Here is a 16861-nt window from a genome sequence, read left to right on the forward strand (position 1 = left end):
GTGGAATGGCGATACACTATAGACCCCTCTCTGCTTTCAATAAGGTTTGGAGCGTTTGTCATTATACATGACTTCATTTGGTTCCTGTACAAAACAATAGGCTAGTAATAAAATAGCATTATGTCTGGTACTATCATCCCCTTCAATTCCTCCTTGGTTATATTATTTTACTCATCTTTAAATTTAATGAATTTTGCGCCAGTAAACGTGTGACTTGCTGTACCATACAAGAAGATATGATAGCAAGCAACCAAGACAAAAAAGTTCCACAATACTTTAGTTACTCTTAGAAAATACTTAAACCTAATTTGCACAAAAAGCTTTAAGATCAATCGCTACGAGTGGCAACTAACAAAGTATCTTTCCCAAGCAGGCTTAGGCTTAGGCTTTGGCAGTTCAAAATTCAAACGAAACAATCGACCAAACTTGAAAAAAACTCAAAAAATTATCCTCGCGAGCAAATTACTAGATACTGTAGGTAAAATGAGTATATAGACTACAATACAAACTTACCATCACTATCTATAGCAAAATGATCAAGGGTTAAAAAAACTAAGCTGCAGAGACAATTAACGGATAGTGAACTTGAATCGAGCCACATGGGAGACTTTCTAAAGAAAGTTAGCAAGCAGCAGCAACTAAAGCAGAGCGAGCATTTGTGAAAGTAGAGATGAGAGCTCCCAGCTGCAGCTTATCATTACTTGCAAAGCTCAACCTATACCTGCATTAAGTGTACTAATTTTATTATTTTCATGAACAAATGCATGGATTGCGTGCCAGACTGATGACTGATTTGAGTAGAATTAGGGTGTTCTTAAGCTCACCAATTTTTTGGTGAGATTAACTCAAAAAGCTATTGGAGTGACTTCAGATGACGAATCCAAACCGTTGAAACCGATCTACTTCACGAATGATGCGTTTGCATGCCAAATTTATTATTATTAGAATTAATTTAATATAAAACCAAGCAGTCAAAAAAGGAATGTTAAAAGTTAATTTCAATGCATTCACTTTTTCAACGTTTTTTGACAGCTTGACTTTATACTACATTAATTTGAAAATTTATGAATTTGACATGTAAATGCGTCACTCATGAAATAGATCAGTTTCAATGGTTGGATTTGTTGTTTGGAACCAATATGACATGTTTTGGAGTTAAGCTCTTGGTGACTTAAAACACCCTAGTGCTACTCGACTAATTTTGGCCAACCATTCATCTGCAGACCAACAAGATGACCCAGAATCAGCAATTAAACTAAATGAGAAGATCTCTTATAGGATCAGATTTAGTGCAAATTACTGTACCAGGTACCATACTGGTACTCGGGTGTCATTATTGAGATATATGAATGCAATCATTAATAGATCATGGGAGCTACAATTGCCAGAAAGACATTTTTCTAAAACAGGTAATAAATGAGCATGATTAGGGAAAAGAAATAGACATACTCAATATCTGCCAAATCATTGATCAGCTTTACCCTGACAACTGACGGCATTTCTATCTTGAAGACAAACCTGAATTCAGAAAACATTAATACAGGATTTACAGGTGCTGCATATACTGTTATGTTATGTCTGGGAGAGAGTCTTTATCTTCTTCTTCTTTTTTTATACATTATTTCTCATATATTTATTCTTTTGTGTGCGTGTGTGTTGAGGGGGGGGGGGGGGGCAATAGAGTGGGCCTTACATGGTGACCTCTCTAATGATATCAACTAAAGCCAATCCTTTTCTCACTCTCATATCAGATATATCTAAAAGATAAGTCAAGTTGAATGCACAAGATACATATATTTAAATTATACTGTATGAAGATCATAAAATACATTATGCAAAGGATACATCTGAAACCATCAGAAAATGAATCATTTAGTAGCCAGTAAGTGATCTGCTCGATGTCTTTTGGCATTGGATTTCCAGTGCAAAGATACACTGCTTCTTCATCTATATGTTGTGAAGCCATGTGTGTCGACTGGAAAAATTCGTTCCAAAATAAGCATTCAAGAAGAAGTGATTTAAAAAGAAATTAAAAAAAAAAAAAAAAAAAAAAAACTGATAGAGATCCTCTTTGAAAAAGCAACAAGAAACTAACCTGCAAGATGTTAAGAGCCTTTCTCATGTCGCCATTACTTAAACGAACCAGTGCAGTTAACCCACTCTCATCGACATCCAGCCTAAATATTTTATTCAATCGGTACATTAAATCAATCAGCTAACATCAGTAGATAATTCATAACACCCCTAGGCAACATTAAAATAATATCGCTAATCTCGCCAAATGAGAAACTCTTCATATGCCCATCTAAAATACAGAAACTTTACCCTCCTCATATTTTCCTCTTTTAGTATAAAATGACCATCTTCCTCATTTATCACTGATGCACGTATGAAAATACGTAATGCCGACATAAGGAGAGATGCACATATGACTTGTGAGGGCATATGCTATATTCCTTATTTTCATATGTGCATCACTGATTACACTTGTTCTGAGGAATCAACGATGCCTTCTAATCAGAAAAACCATTAGATAAAAAAAAATGGAAAAAGGTTGCGGTTACCATACCCTTCAGACTGTATAACATGTTGGAGGCGTTCTTTAACATGGGCAGCATCAAGTGGAGCAAACCGAAATCTGGTACACCTAGATTGCAGAGCTGGTATGATTTTGTTAACGTTGTTACATATTAATGCAAACCTGGTGCTCTTTGTGTGCTTCTCAATCACTGCACATCAAAATAATTTCAAGTGTCAAGCATTGCAATCTTTAGAACCAAGTGCCTGTACAGATTATGGTAGCATTATTCCCAGAAATTGTGAATTCTTTTAGTGTCAGCATTTGCAATTTTTAGAACAAGTAATCAATTTATTGTCTAAACTGCAACTTTAAGTGCATTTATTGGGTACAGATGAAAAAGGGAAAAATTCTGAAGTTGCAGTTCAGGGTTCATGTGGCCTTTCTCTCTCCACTTTTGAGGTCGAGTATTCAAATAACCTTAATAATGAAGGAGAGAGAGAGAGAGACAGGGAGTGTTACAACATACAAACCAGGTGCTTTGAGGAACTTTTTTACAAGTTGTTCTGCAATTAATAACATTTCATTGATTTTTTGACAAAAATTTTCAGACTTCTGCTGAATAATCAATATTTCAATCTCGCAAAAGTATTCGAAAATTGCAGACTTGTTAGCAGTGTGCTGCGCAGTCAATAATAACATCAGAAAACCAAAAGAGAGTGATCAAGGAAAATAAGTTGCAATATTCATTAAAAGACAAACCTCTACGCAAAGCAAATTGCGCATCCTTGGTCATTGCATCAGCCTCATCAAGCAATACTAGTTTAACTGAAGGTCTTGCCCTGAATTTATTTAAATGCAAGTACAAAAATAAATATTTAGATTCTTAGAATTTATTTGAATGCAGCAAGCAGGCTGGTGAAAAAAACAATTGCCTGTTGTTGCGTACCTGTACAAATTAAAATGCTTAAGGGCCTTTTGCAAATTATACCGGCAGTTAGTTTTATACAAGAGACCAACATTTCTCACATTTGCTAGTAATACATACCTTCTTTTCAAATGAAGTTCAATAATTGAAACAGAATTTACTAAAAAGTTGATTAAATAAACTGTAACTCTGAATCAAGCAAACACTTCCAAAATATCTGTACAAAAGTGGAATTTAACGTACAAATCATTTAACTAAGAACAAAGTTATAAACATTTTGCAGAATATACTTTTTCTTATCAAATTTGTCTAAAAGGTCGAAGTGCCAGTTGCAATTATCTCACCAAAAAGGGGAGTTGCATCATGCAAATATAAGAAAAAGTATATTCTGCAAAAAAACAAAAATGCAGGGTCAAAATTGCAACTTCAAAATGGATCCCTGACTCCCAGTTAATAACATACCCGAAACAGAGACTTCTGGCACCGGCAAAATCTTGAATCTGCTGTCTGACAACATCAATTCCTCTGTCGTCAGAAGCATTGAGCTCCAAAATCATGTTTTTATACTGAGAACCGTAGAGCTTCCTCGCTACTGCTAGAATTGTAGATGTCTTTCCAGTGCCAGGTGGCCCATACAGCAGCAAGTGAGGCAGTCTATTCTCACTCGTCAATTTATCAACTGCAATGATTAAAATACTGGTAAGAGGAATTCTTATTGGTACGATGCAAGGTTACTGATTATATTGAACAAAAATTACTATAATAATAAACTCCTCACAACTAGTACGAACAGGCACAGATCCAGTGTCTAACTGTTTCTTTCCAAATTCAGTATTACAAGTTTCTAACTGCCCTTTAACTCCTATAATTGAGTTCAATTGCAAGCAAAGCTATTATAGATAGAGTTGCTAGCAAAACCTAATTTCCCTGGATGGAAAAATAGTAGTACAACTAATAAAGAAGAAGTGCGCACGTACTCGTGTCGACGATGTCACGATGAGCTGCCACGTCAGCGAGCGACTGTGGTCTGTACTTTTCGACCCACGGAGCCGATTTTCCACCGGAGACACCCTTGTTTACCTTCTCTGGAGCTGGTGCAAACTGCGCCACCGCCAAGTCGATCTCCATTGGTGAACTCGTCTCCGCCATTTATTGGGAAGTCTTTCTTGGCGCCAAAACCCTCGACTTGGGGTTTTCTCTCTCCGACAATGAAGAAGAAGGTTTTTATTTTACAAATAGCCCATGAATAGTCAAAATATAGCGTAACTTAATTTGTTTCCTGAACGGAGGCCCAAGTAATATAAATCGGTTCAAGCCCAAATTTCTTATACTGCTCGAGAAAGCCCATTAAAACCCAGAATCCAGGCCACAGAGTAAAGGGCCCATTGTAGATACGAATCAGACAAGACGTCCCAATCAAGGTCCAGTTCAAGATGTTCAATTGTATGGAATTTGATTGAGCCACTTATTTTAGGTTATAATTCCTGTTCGAACAGCTGTTAAAGATGATCCGCCTTTAAATTAGGATGAACAGCTGTAAAGATTCGCCTTTAAATTAGGACCAGATGAAGAAGACTGCTAATGCCTAAAGTTTGTAACTAGAAATATATATATATTTGTGAGTTCTTGAAATTTTGAAATTTAGAAGGCTCTATATGATATTATGAATTTTAGAGGGGGGTGTGTAATTTTAAAGTTTTTGAAGGTATACATGAAATTCCTCCTTAATTATAACTATATTGAATATATCTACGATTTTATTTATTTTAATCTAATTATTATTTAATTAATCAGTTATCACGCTTACCACATAAATTTGATTATTAATATATCTCTTCCAATTTCTATGATTGGCACCTCGTGATTTCGTATGAATTACTTTTCGTACCAATTTGTCATATAACAGAGTTATATTATTTTAAAATACAAAAATATAAGAAATATTCAATCAAAATAAATATATCTGACATGATTAAAATTTGAAGACTTAAATCTCTCAATAGAATACTAACATTTCAAGCTAAATTTTTAGTTATTCGATTGCGATGGGTATAAAATAGTTCCAAACTTCAAAAAGAGCAACAAATCACCTTAAAAGGAGTCGCGGTCCCAGCCGAAAGCAATGAGAGAAAAGATAATTATGTTTCCTTATCTTTTCGCTAAACAAATCTTTTTAGGCCGACATGTTATTTATACCATATTCCAAAAAAAAAACCCAATATTTTTTGGAGAATTTTACAAATACCGGAACCGCCAATTAAATTTGCAGCCTCATTCTTAGAGAGTGCAAATTTAATATACTGATATTTAGATTTTTGGGGGCTCCAATTCAATCTACGACCCTCTAAGAATGGAGTCGCAGATTGAATTGGCAGCCCTAGTATTTTTAGAATTTTCCAATTTCAGAAGTGTTTTAATTTATTTTATTTTTTGAAATGGAATTAATAAAAATTTCGAAAAAAGTTGGACATAGTGACTCCATTTATCAATTAATCTTTATATTTTAAAGCGCAAAAAAAAAATGAGAACGTAAAGTATTCTTGACCAACAAAAATTTGCTGAAAAGAACAATTATTTGCATCTTAAAGAATAATCATATTATTGGTAAGAAGTTTAGCATCTGCATTCGTAAAATTATATTGAAATTAGAATAGAAATAATATAAATTAATTTCAAGCCAATTTCAAAAACAATTCACTCATTTAATTAAGTTTGAAAAGAATTTTTTATGCATTCTGGAAATTAATTATTTTGTCAACATGATGTATGGAAAGCAATTTCATTAAAAAGAAATCAAACTATTTATAAAATTATCACACATTTTCCTGAAATTGCAAATGAAATTGCTACCTAATATTTAAATTTAAAATAAAATTACCGATGTCATTGCTCAAAAAGTTAATGAGAATTAATCAAATGAAAAACAGGGTATTCCGATTGAAATGAGAGATTAACGTCTTTGATAGTATTTCAAGATTTTATATTTCAGTCAAAAATGCAAATAATATTTTTTTACCCAATGGAAAAATTTGTCAAATATTCTCATAATTCATAGTTTTACGTAGGAGTAAATTTTTGTGCTAAATGAAATAGATACATCAAATATTCTGCATAAATTCTGCTAAAATATATATACATTTCAATTATGTGTACGTGTTGATAATTAATAATCTATGAATTATTGACGTCTATCGAACACAAATTTGAATTTGATAGATTCTTGATCTACTTTAAGATCCGTACAAATGGCTTCAATAAACGTGCCTCTTTATTTCAAAATTTGTGCCATGCATCCTAAAACGGATCGGTGACGGATGAACTCATGACTCAAATTTGAATCCGAGCAACATCCAAATCCTGATTGTTTTAAATCCGTAGTTGTACAGGGAACCGAAATATAAAATATTTACTATGAAAAGAAGGGTAATTTGGTTTGTTGAAACTTATACACATTTTAATTTTGGTTTAGTAAATTCTCACTTTATTTATTACTTTCAAAAATAGAAAATATAATTTGATAGAAAAATATCCAAGTGCACAAAAAAACATCCTAAATATACATCGAGTGAGGTTACAATACTATGTATAGTGCACACACCAGTCCATACTATGGTTTCATATATTCGTTTTAAAAGTCCTCGACATGCAAGTAATTCGACAAGCACCGGCGTTTTCTAGCACAATTAGTCAATTCAAATAGCTCAATATAATATTTATATGAAAATATATTCTGATATCAAATCTTATATTTTTCATATTTTTTACTAATTTTTTATAGGTGGAAAAGTACTGAATCTAAAGATTCTGAATTCAAAACTAATAAATAGCTACATATTTTAAAGAAATAGTAAAAGTGTTACGGTATAGTGCATACCAGAAGGTACAATTTAAAATTTTCTGCTCATACCTTGTCTTCTCGCGAGGTGACGGGCTTGGGTGCACAAGCTGCATCTTCGTGATCCGCTCGCTTCTTCTCATCTTCCCAAAGTAGGGAAGCTGAGTGGGTGTACACCAGGGGGTAGTCGAATAACCAGCTCGCTTGATTGCTAGATCAGCGTGCCAGCCCCAATTAATATCACGCACGGCTTGATCGATCTCCAACCGCAGGTTTGGATAGATCACCAACACCGAATCCCCAATCAACACACCCAATGAATCTTATTCTCAATTCCCGTGCAAGATCAAACTGGTGATCTTGCGTCTCAATCAATCAAGCAAGAAATAAGGAAAAATGGAGAGATCAAAGAATCCGAATCAAGAACAAGAAGTACTAACCTCAACCGATCGATCTAGATCTCAACAAGTAGATCAAGATCAAGCGGTACAATCGGATCACAAAGCCGATTGGCCTACAAAGAGGTGAGAGAGGTGGTGGCCAGCCAAGGGAAAGGCGGCGGCAAGGAGGAGCTCAGCCTAGAACTGACACCAGGTGGATCTAGGCGAAGGAGAGGCGGCGGCGGCCTCCAAGGCTTGGATCGGCTCCAAGTCGATCGGCCAAGAGGTGGAGGCGCACGGCGAGCCAAGGTGGGGCTCGGGTGCAACGGGGGCCGGCGTAGGGCTGAGCCAAGGTGGCTCAGGTGAGGCGCGGTGGAGATGGCCAGCGGCGGCCCGTGGTAATGCGGCCCGGGCTGGGGTGATTAATGAGCGAGCATGAGCGAGTTAGGGTATGCTCATGCTCGCTCATTAAGTAAATAAGCGAGTTGTTAATGAGCGAGTTTAAATGAGCGGATAGATGAGCGAGTTGTAAATGAGCGAGCTTTTAATGAGCGAGTTATGAGCGGCTCACGAGTTATGACTTATGACTTAAAACAAAATTATATAGTGTGCCCACGGATAACAAAATTTGTTAAAAGTCATCATAACAAAATCCAACCAATTGTCATAATTCATTTAAATGAATTGTTATGACTATTACTTGTTTTGGGCTTTAGGCGGAGGTTTTGGTTCTGCCGATTTACAAAAAAAAATGAATATGAAACTATGAATATTAGTATATTACACAGGATTAAATGTTACATTGTGCTCACTATATTACACAGGATTAAATATGAAACTATGCTCACTATCTATCAATCTTAATGAGGCAAGGTTGATGTTACACATAATTACATAGGATTAAATGTGGCAGGGATTAGATGTGGCAAATTCTTAGTGAGCGAGTTATGAGCGAGTTGGGTCTCATTAAGTAAATGAGCGAGTTGTTAATGAGCGAGTTTAAATGAGCGGATAAATGAGCGAGTTTAGGCGAGCTTTTAATGAGCGAGTTATGAGCGGCTCACGAGTTATGAGCGATTTACTCACCCCTAGGCTCGGCCAAGGAAGAAGAGGGGTGGCGGTCTCTACTTGGATCGCACCCTTGCTCACTTGCTCCTTAGCTTGATTGATCTTGACAAATGAATTCATAGAAGAAGGGAGAAGTTTCTAGATTGATCTTGACAAATGAATTCATTTGAATAGAATGGAGGGATACCTCTTCTTAATAGAGTTTAACAATTACTTAAATGCCCTTCAAAATATCTCATCTCGTGTTGAATCATGAAGGCTAATTTGGTAATTTCCATAATTAATGGTCCATTGGACCATTGGTCTATTTAAAAATATATCCATCCATTGCTTCCTTTTCAAGCAACCTCATCCCTCTCATATGTTTGACTGGTCAAACATATGACACCTCACCTTTGATCAAAAACGTGTTTGACCAAGGTTTGACCCGTCTTTGACTTTGGTCAACTTTCTTACCTCTTTACTTAAATGATCATAACTTCTTAACCGTGAGTCCAAATCACGCATATCACATATCCACGCGCTCGTCTCTCAATTCTCTATCTTATAGTACAACTTAATTGTACTAAATAGTAGAATTGGTAATCCCCATAATATGTTTACTCTAGTTAAACATATATCCTTATTCAGTCAAATCAGATCATTGTACCAGCAGGTGTACAAACATGATTCGACTAATTCCTCATCTGATTAAATCATCTAGTGTACAAACACTTGCACAGTTAGATTTAATCAAGCCTATCATTACTTCTTAATGTGTGTAATGGTATTCAATACTTATCCATCAGCCAGTATGATAAGTATTCTTGTGATATGATGTGCAACAAGTATTTGTGCATCAATGGCATCATAAACTCGTATGATGTAACGACTAGAGCCCTTGGAGGTGTGACCCACTTGGATCTGTATCATGTTGGCAATAAACTTTCAGTCTCATTGATTAAGATTAGCGTCTAGCAACACACCTTAACTACCCAAAAGTACAGACAATATGTAACCGAACAGTATCGTTGATCCAATATATAGACAGTGCATAACACTGCTTGTGTCGTATCCAATATCACATGATATCTTTTGATAAGCTCAGGATAGGATTGTGTCATTCTTGTACACTTATCTATTATGTTTCTTGATTTGTGAATCATCATATACTTGTGATCATCTAGTATCACAATGCATGATGTATAATCTGATTCTATAAAGGGACCCAATAGATATCATCACTCATACACATTCTCCCTGATTTGTATGAGGGATATTTCCTTCTTGATTCCACGTGCTTCATTCCACGAGTCTATACCTGCCGAGAAGACACCATTATAGCCCCCTTTTACAGAGAGCGTTAGAGTATGAAGTCATTGAATATCTTAGGCTTAAGATCCGACACATGCAAACCATCAATGACACAAAAACACAGAATCCATCTGATGTTTGCATATGGTCACTTCCAATGCCATATAAACTTTTATATGCATCCACATGATATTATAGCGAAGACTTGTCCACTGTACTAATTCCCATGCTAATCTCGTACAACTAGTGTTTTTTGCTAATTGTTTAGATTATGTATGTTTAGAGGATACCACTTTAATTCCAGCAAGTGAACTAAATTGTGTCACACTCTAGGAACAAGTTGAATTGCTTCAATCATCATATGAACTCAAATCATAGAATCAAAACCATTAATTTGCTCTAGGACACTAACTCTGTCAAAAAGAATATAAAAGATACAAAATTTAGTCACCTAATACATTTTTATATAGAAATTGTATTGAACAATTCCAGTTAATTCTATAAACTTTGAAAATGAATATATAAAAATTAACTATTTAAATTTCCAAAACGAATACATAAAATTATAATACGGATCAATATGCACTGTATAGAGTATCGTAGCCTCACTCATCAGTATAATCTTATTTACCTTAAATTAAAGTGGGCATTTTCCTAGAGCTTTCTAAAATAGAAATAAATCTGCTGCGATTTCATATCCACCCCTTCATTTATTTTGAGATTCGTGCAGAGAAAAATAACTGCTCTTGAGATTCGTTCATTTCAAAAAATGAATGGTGAGATCTGAAACTACAGGGACCTGCGATTCTTTGGAATCGCAGCAGATTTATTTCCTTCTAAAATCACCTACTGTTACAGTTGGTGGCACCAGTAAGGAACTGTCAAATAAAACATATAATCTTGACTCCACATGTAACGCTGCGCTTGGGTTTTCACTTTTCACAAGACACCATGCACGAATCAAGCAGATAGATTCCTGACACACCTCTAATTTCAACTATTTGAATATCAAACCGGGGTCAGGTGATCTGGTCATGGCAGAGGTGAAAAACTGTTTGAAAGAATAAGGAACAGAACAGAGCAAAAGACAGGTGAGGCCTCGTGTCTCTCCCCTGTTCTGTTCTAATGTGGGGGACAACAGTAACATAACATAATAGAGTAAAATTTGATTACACTGGTTTAATCAAATTCTAGAATATATATTATGTACTTCAAGTCTTCAACTAAGCTACTTGGCTATTGTGCACAGTTCAATTCAGTCCCTAATTTTTTTCATAGTTCAATTAATTACCCCCTAAAAATTTCATAGTAATTTAATTAGCTCATATATATATTAGTTATGTAATAGTTGATTGGTTATATATGAAGAATTCACATGGGCTGAAATCTTTGATGTGAGAGAAAGAAGAGAGAGGAGAGAGATAGACAGAGGATGTGATTGCAAGTCCCTGAAATCCTATTTGAAATTTCAGCAGATTCGGACGCATATATGAATAATGACTAATAGTGTTGGTATGTTTGCCTCAGGTTGTGGTGTATCGCTGTTTTGGTACAAATCTGACTGTTCCAATTTTTGTTGTTTATGTGAACAAACTTAGGGTTTTTAAGTTTTTGCTGGTTGTCTGGGCTAATGTTGCAAACTTGGGTAGCTAGCTGATCATGATATCTTGCTACTGCCCCAAACTCAGTAGCTAGTTGATAAAGCTGGGATATGTGTGGCTAAAGACAATAAGCTCCTGTTCGGCATGTTATTGTTCACGTGGGAAAAAAAAAAAAAATTTACTCGGACTGAATTTATTTTTCCCACGTGAACAGTAATTTTCAGTTCCTATTCCTATTCCCAACAAGGATGCTGAATAGGCCCTAAAAGAGCATTATAATATCAATAGGGAAGAACTTGTTTTTGGTATAGCGGTAAAGACACATGGTTCTCATGTGGGAGATCATGAGTTCGAAATCCACAAAGTGGAGAAATTCTCTGTAATATACACGAGGATTTGAAATTAATTATGTTAGATGACTTAATCTCCAATCCATGATTAAAAAAAAAAAATAGGGTTTTGAGGGAAGGGTAGCAGTAACGTTTCTAGACTTGTAATGACGTTTTAGTAGTAATATAATTCTGGGTTAAATTACAAGACTATACTACTATCTATGAGGGTAAAAAGTTACTATTGCCGAGGGTATATTAATAGGAAATATTATTCTCAAGAGTATTGCTATTACCGACGGTAGTAGATTATTATAGTAATTGTATAGCCTTTCATTCAAAAAAAGAATACCAACTAATGAAGTCATATAATTAAATTAATTAATGTAAAAGGTTAAGTGAGAATTAAGTTTTGAATGTCCTTTGTGTGAAAACTGAGGAGTCAAGTTTGAAATCTGACTACAAGATTTTTTTTATAAATATTTAAAGTTGAACTTCATCTAAAAAAATTCGAAAAGTTTATAATTTAGCAGTTGTTAATTAAAAACTAGTAAGGAGAAAATATTCAACACTTTTAATGCTAAAATAAGAACATCATAACATGATTGTAACATTCAATTTTAATGCTAAAATAAGAACGTCTTTGGTCTAGTGGCAAAGACACATGGCTCCCACGTGGGAGGTAATGATTTCGAAACCCACAAGTGAAAAAATCTTCTATAATATACATAGAAGTTTGAAAATATATTGGGTGGCTTGACCTCCAATCCATGATTTAAAAAAAAAATTAATACTAAAAGTAACGGCAACAAAAGCATAACACATCAATCCAGGCCAAAAACTTATATGAGAGAACCAATTATTTGAAGAACTACTAGCATTAATTGTGCTGCAATAATACTGGATGGGCATAAATGTATATATATTCAATCCTTATAGAACAAGTTGGCAAATATAAGTACAAGGCTTATTGTCGTTAGAAGTAATTTATTATAAGGTTTTCTGAATTTTTTTTTTAAGATTAAATCTTATTGAAAATGGAGATATCAATATCATTTATGGTACATTTTGTTGGCTATAAATAATAAAAAAATAAAAGTAGATGACAAAAATAAGGTAAATATTTGACTTAGGTACACTTAAATACAAATATAAACTTAGCTAGAAAATTTGTTACATAGAGTAGCTCAAGTAAAAGCTAGAAATATAAATTAGCTTTCCTTAATCTCTCATGGATCTCTAAAATGTTCTAAAAGCATCCCTTCTCTGTTACAAATTTTCTGACACAAATCTTATTACTTTGTTTATTCATACATTATTAACTTGTAATAAGAAATTGTCTTAGAGAATTAGTAACAAACTTCTAAATTTTTTCTCTACCCCTCCCTCGCTCTCTCTCTCTCTAGCGACTAAGAAGAGGGAACCATCTCTCATGAAAGTACGACTGGTACGAAACCATGAACAATAAAAACACCAGCACTAGACCGACACCCCATGGCGAACCGCCGGCATGGTGAAGCGAGTCCCTCTGATCAGGCAACGGTATTAAAAATGGTACGTGTTGCCTCTCATTGGTCGACATCAAATGTACCGCTAGAAGCAAAACGAGAGGCGACATCAAGATAAGCAGCCTGATCTGGCTCGCAAGTGTTACGAAAACCGACTCGTAGCTCATGTACCAAGAGAAGCTGATGAAGATAAGGAGAGTGAGGAGAAAGAAACATAGATGGAGAGGCAGAGGAGGAGCCTCTCTGTGTGAATAAGTGTTGTTGTAGGGGCTATTTTCGTAATTGTAGCTTGACATTGTTGTTGGTTTTGATCTCTTGTGTTAAGCTTTGGAGGAGGGTTTGGAAGTGTAGAGATGATTTCTGCTATAAATGGGAACGGTGCCTTTTTATAGAGGATTTTAGGTGATAGTGCATTTTAAAAAGGTTATCTATTCTTTATTTTTCTGGTACTACTTTTTTATTATGTGTACCCATTGTCAGATTTTACTTGCATTGTTTGTCAAAATGTCGCATGTGACATTTGTATTATTCACCATACTTCAAAGAAGATCCAGCATAAATAATTGCGTAGTCAGAATTTGAATCAGGAGTGGAAAAAAAGTTTTGGATTACCGAGTTATTAGATTAGTAAATAAAATTAACTTATATACTTGAATCATTTTAATCAATCTCATCAAATTCTAAATCAGATTTACACAAAAATTAAGAAAAACATTAACCCTCAATAATTTTAATCAATTATCAATCACAATTTGTAATTTAATTCATTCGATTGAATTGTCAAATGATAGAGGCAAGTAATATAATTTTCAAAAGTAGACAAACCAACATATTTATACTACTTCATATTCAATTTAAAAATTTCAGAGATAAACAATTATCTACCACTGTTACGTGGTGCCTACCACTAAACATAAATATTGAGCAAATTTAATCACGCAATTAATTAAAATTATGTTCCCTGCACATTTAAATAACAAATATGACTTCCCAGCTTTATTAGACTATCAGTAATAATTATATAAATAATAAATATGTTTCAGTAAAATTCCGCAGAAACTTGGTTGTTAATTTTTGAAGAGGGAAATAATAATGATTTAAAAACAGAGCAAAGTATGAAAAAGACATGTTAGCTTTACTTGAGCAGGAGGGATTCCTCTGAGGCTGTGAGCTAAGGAAAGGAAAGGCAACGGACAAAATGGCGGAGTGTTTCGCGGGTCCCACGCTTGGGAGATCCGATAACCAACTAATAATAGCATGACACGTAGACGTAGCGCCGACCAAGCTCGACTTTTGAGTAGAAATAGGATCCGAATCCTCTGAATATTTTTCTGAAACAGAGACTACTGCCATGTTACTGGCTAGTAGGCCCCACCACATTTCAAAACTGGCCCATTATTCGGAATTTATACATGATATTTCTGTTTAGATTTGGGCCGTCCGATCGGAAGCCACACGAAAATTAACGAAATCCAGTGCATTCCACATCGGTTCAGATTGCCCCCCTAGATAAACAAAATACTATATTACCTCAAAGGATAGGATATTCTATTATTCGTAGGTCCGGATTCTCAGAAGAAAACTCAAACTTTCAATTTTAATTTGGACTGTTTGATCAAAATTTAGGTCAATCCAGTTCATATTAAAATTAACTACGTTTTAATATTTGTGCGGATTATGATCGGACATTCCAGATCAAAACACAATTTTTATCTCTAGATATAGACATTAGACCATTTAATCAAAATTCAAACTAATTCGCTCCAAAGTAAAATGCAATGGATCCTTTAATATTTGTGCAGATTTTGATCGAACAATTCGAATCTAAACCAAAATAATCTATTACCTTACGTGATATGAATTCCTAAAATGCCTGTAGATACATCTGTCAGTAATATTGTGACATTATTGTTGCAGGGTTCTGGAAACAGAGAACCTGGAGTCGGTGAAATGAGCCCATGAGGCAAAAGGTCAGTGTGTGTGTGTGTGTGAGGTGATGCTTACTTGGAAAGGTTCTTTTCGAGTCATAGATCCGCCTCCGTCAGCAAAAAATATTTATTAAGATATGAATGATTAGATATTTCATTGTGTGATAGTACGAAAAGGTGTCATAATTCATAAACTCAGAGCCGTTCCCATTATTGCTCTAAAAGAAATTCATCTAATTCTGTACGTACAGTATTGATTGCTCAATTCCTTAAAAATTGTTCCTTTTTCTAATGATTACAAAAGAGTGATGTAATATTTTAGTATATCTCTATCTACTTTTTTTGTAAAGAGATAAGCGCCGGTGATTGAAAGTTGAAATTGACAAATTATTTCAAAAAGACGTTATATATGTTTTTTTTCAATAATTGATATATTAAGGACGAAGTCAGAATATATCAAAAGTTGAAATGAAATTTGTGGATGTGATATAATTTAAGATTATTTTGAATTGTAAGTAAATTAATTATTTTTTGTCCAAAAAAAAATAACAAAAGTAGGCATATTTGTAAAGCATTTTAGGATACATGTGTGTGTGTGTATAGAGGTTAGTTAAGTTCAAAATATTTTTTCTTAGCCTCTGGAATAAACGACTCGGTTTTTCAATTTTCAAAGTCTAAACAGTCGATCCAAACCATTAGATGTCCAATCTATATTAAAATGAGCTTAGAGACCAAATTTTATATTTTTTTAGAATTTTTTTACTATTTATTAAGATGGTTTGAAAATAGTTGATTTTATTAAGCTTCTACACCATTGAAAAATAGTGATTTTCAAACCATCTTAATAAATAGTAAAAAAGTTTCAAAAAATATAAAATTTGGTCTCCAAACTCATTTTAATATAGATTGAACATCTAACGGTTTGGATCGACTATTTGGACTTTGAAAATCGAAAAACCAAGTCGTTTGTTCTGAAGGCTAGAAAAAAAATGTTTTGAATTTAGCCAATCTCTACACACTCAGACTTTATTGATTTGAAAAGCAATATAATTTGTTTTTTTATGCGTGCAAATAACATAAAAGAATATATACATGAGCTACTTTTGCTTTAAATTATATATACGCGTAACCCATATCACCAACTGGGGATTTTTTATTGGTAGTAATTGATAGAAAAGAAGAGAGAAAAACAGAAATAGTACAACTGTTTTTTTATGGATAGTAAGATCGATACTGTTCATATCGATTTTAACTTCTTCTTTTTTAAGTTAAGATCGGTACTGTTCATACCGATCTAAACTTCTTCTTTTTTTAAAAGTTAAGATCGATATAAACAATACCGATCTTACTATCCATATAAAAACAGCTGTGCTCTTTCTGTTTCTCTCTTTTCTTTTCTGTTAATTGCTACCAATAAAAAATTCCCTCACCAACCCGGGTTTTTCTTTACGGAAAAGATTTTCACAGAAACAA

General features: G+C 34.3%; 2 protein-coding genes across 2 annotated transcripts; both read right to left on the reverse strand.

The window, feature by feature from the left end:
• Positions 1-321: 321 nt before the first annotated feature.
• LOC144553351 (replication factor C subunit 3) lies at positions 322-4685 on the reverse strand. Its single transcript, XM_078301471.1, has 9 exons — positions 4424-4685; positions 3909-4125; positions 3281-3360; positions 2570-2729; positions 2096-2177; positions 1846-1975; positions 1694-1757; positions 1450-1518; positions 322-721 (listed from the first exon to the last, which is right to left on the reverse strand). Exons 1-9 carry the CDS (start codon positions 4593-4595, stop codon positions 622-624), a joined length of 1074 nt encoding a protein of 357 aa, XP_078157597.1. The 5' UTR covers positions 4596-4685; the 3' UTR covers positions 322-621.
• Positions 4686-13051: 8366 nt separating this feature from the next.
• LOC144552580 (uncharacterized) lies at positions 13052-13828 on the reverse strand. The gene has a single exon (XM_078300561.1). It carries the CDS (start codon positions 13754-13756, stop codon positions 13355-13357), a length of 402 nt encoding a protein of 133 aa, XP_078156687.1. The 5' UTR covers positions 13757-13828; the 3' UTR covers positions 13052-13354.
• Positions 13829-16861: the final 3033 nt, after the last annotated feature.

Source organism: Carex rostrata, chromosome 4 (genome assembly GCF_964058835.1).
Source record: "Carex rostrata chromosome 4, lpCarRost1.2, whole genome shotgun sequence".
NCBI lineage: Eukaryota > Viridiplantae > Streptophyta > Magnoliopsida > Poales > Cyperaceae > Carex > Carex rostrata.

What these genes read in the sequence shown, in the direction of transcription:
- LOC144553351 (XM_078301471.1), bottom strand. Translation starts at nt 4,595, where the DNA reads ATGGCGGAGACGAGTTCACCAATGGAGATCGACTTGGCGGTGGCGCAG. An exon ending in GCAATTTGCTTTGCGTAGAG is followed by an intron (nt 2,730 to 3,280) that starts GTTTGTCTTTTA and finishes TTTGATGTGCAG; the next exon opens with TGATTGAGAAGCACACAAAG. An exon ending in CATGTTATACAGTCTGAAGG is followed by an intron (nt 2,178 to 2,569) that starts GTATGGTAACCG and finishes TAAAATATTTAG; the next exon opens with GCTGGATGTCGATGAGAGTG.
- LOC144552580 (XM_078300561.1), bottom strand. Translation starts at nt 13,756, where the DNA reads ATGTCAAGCTACAATTACGAAAATAGCCCCTACAACAACACTTATTCA.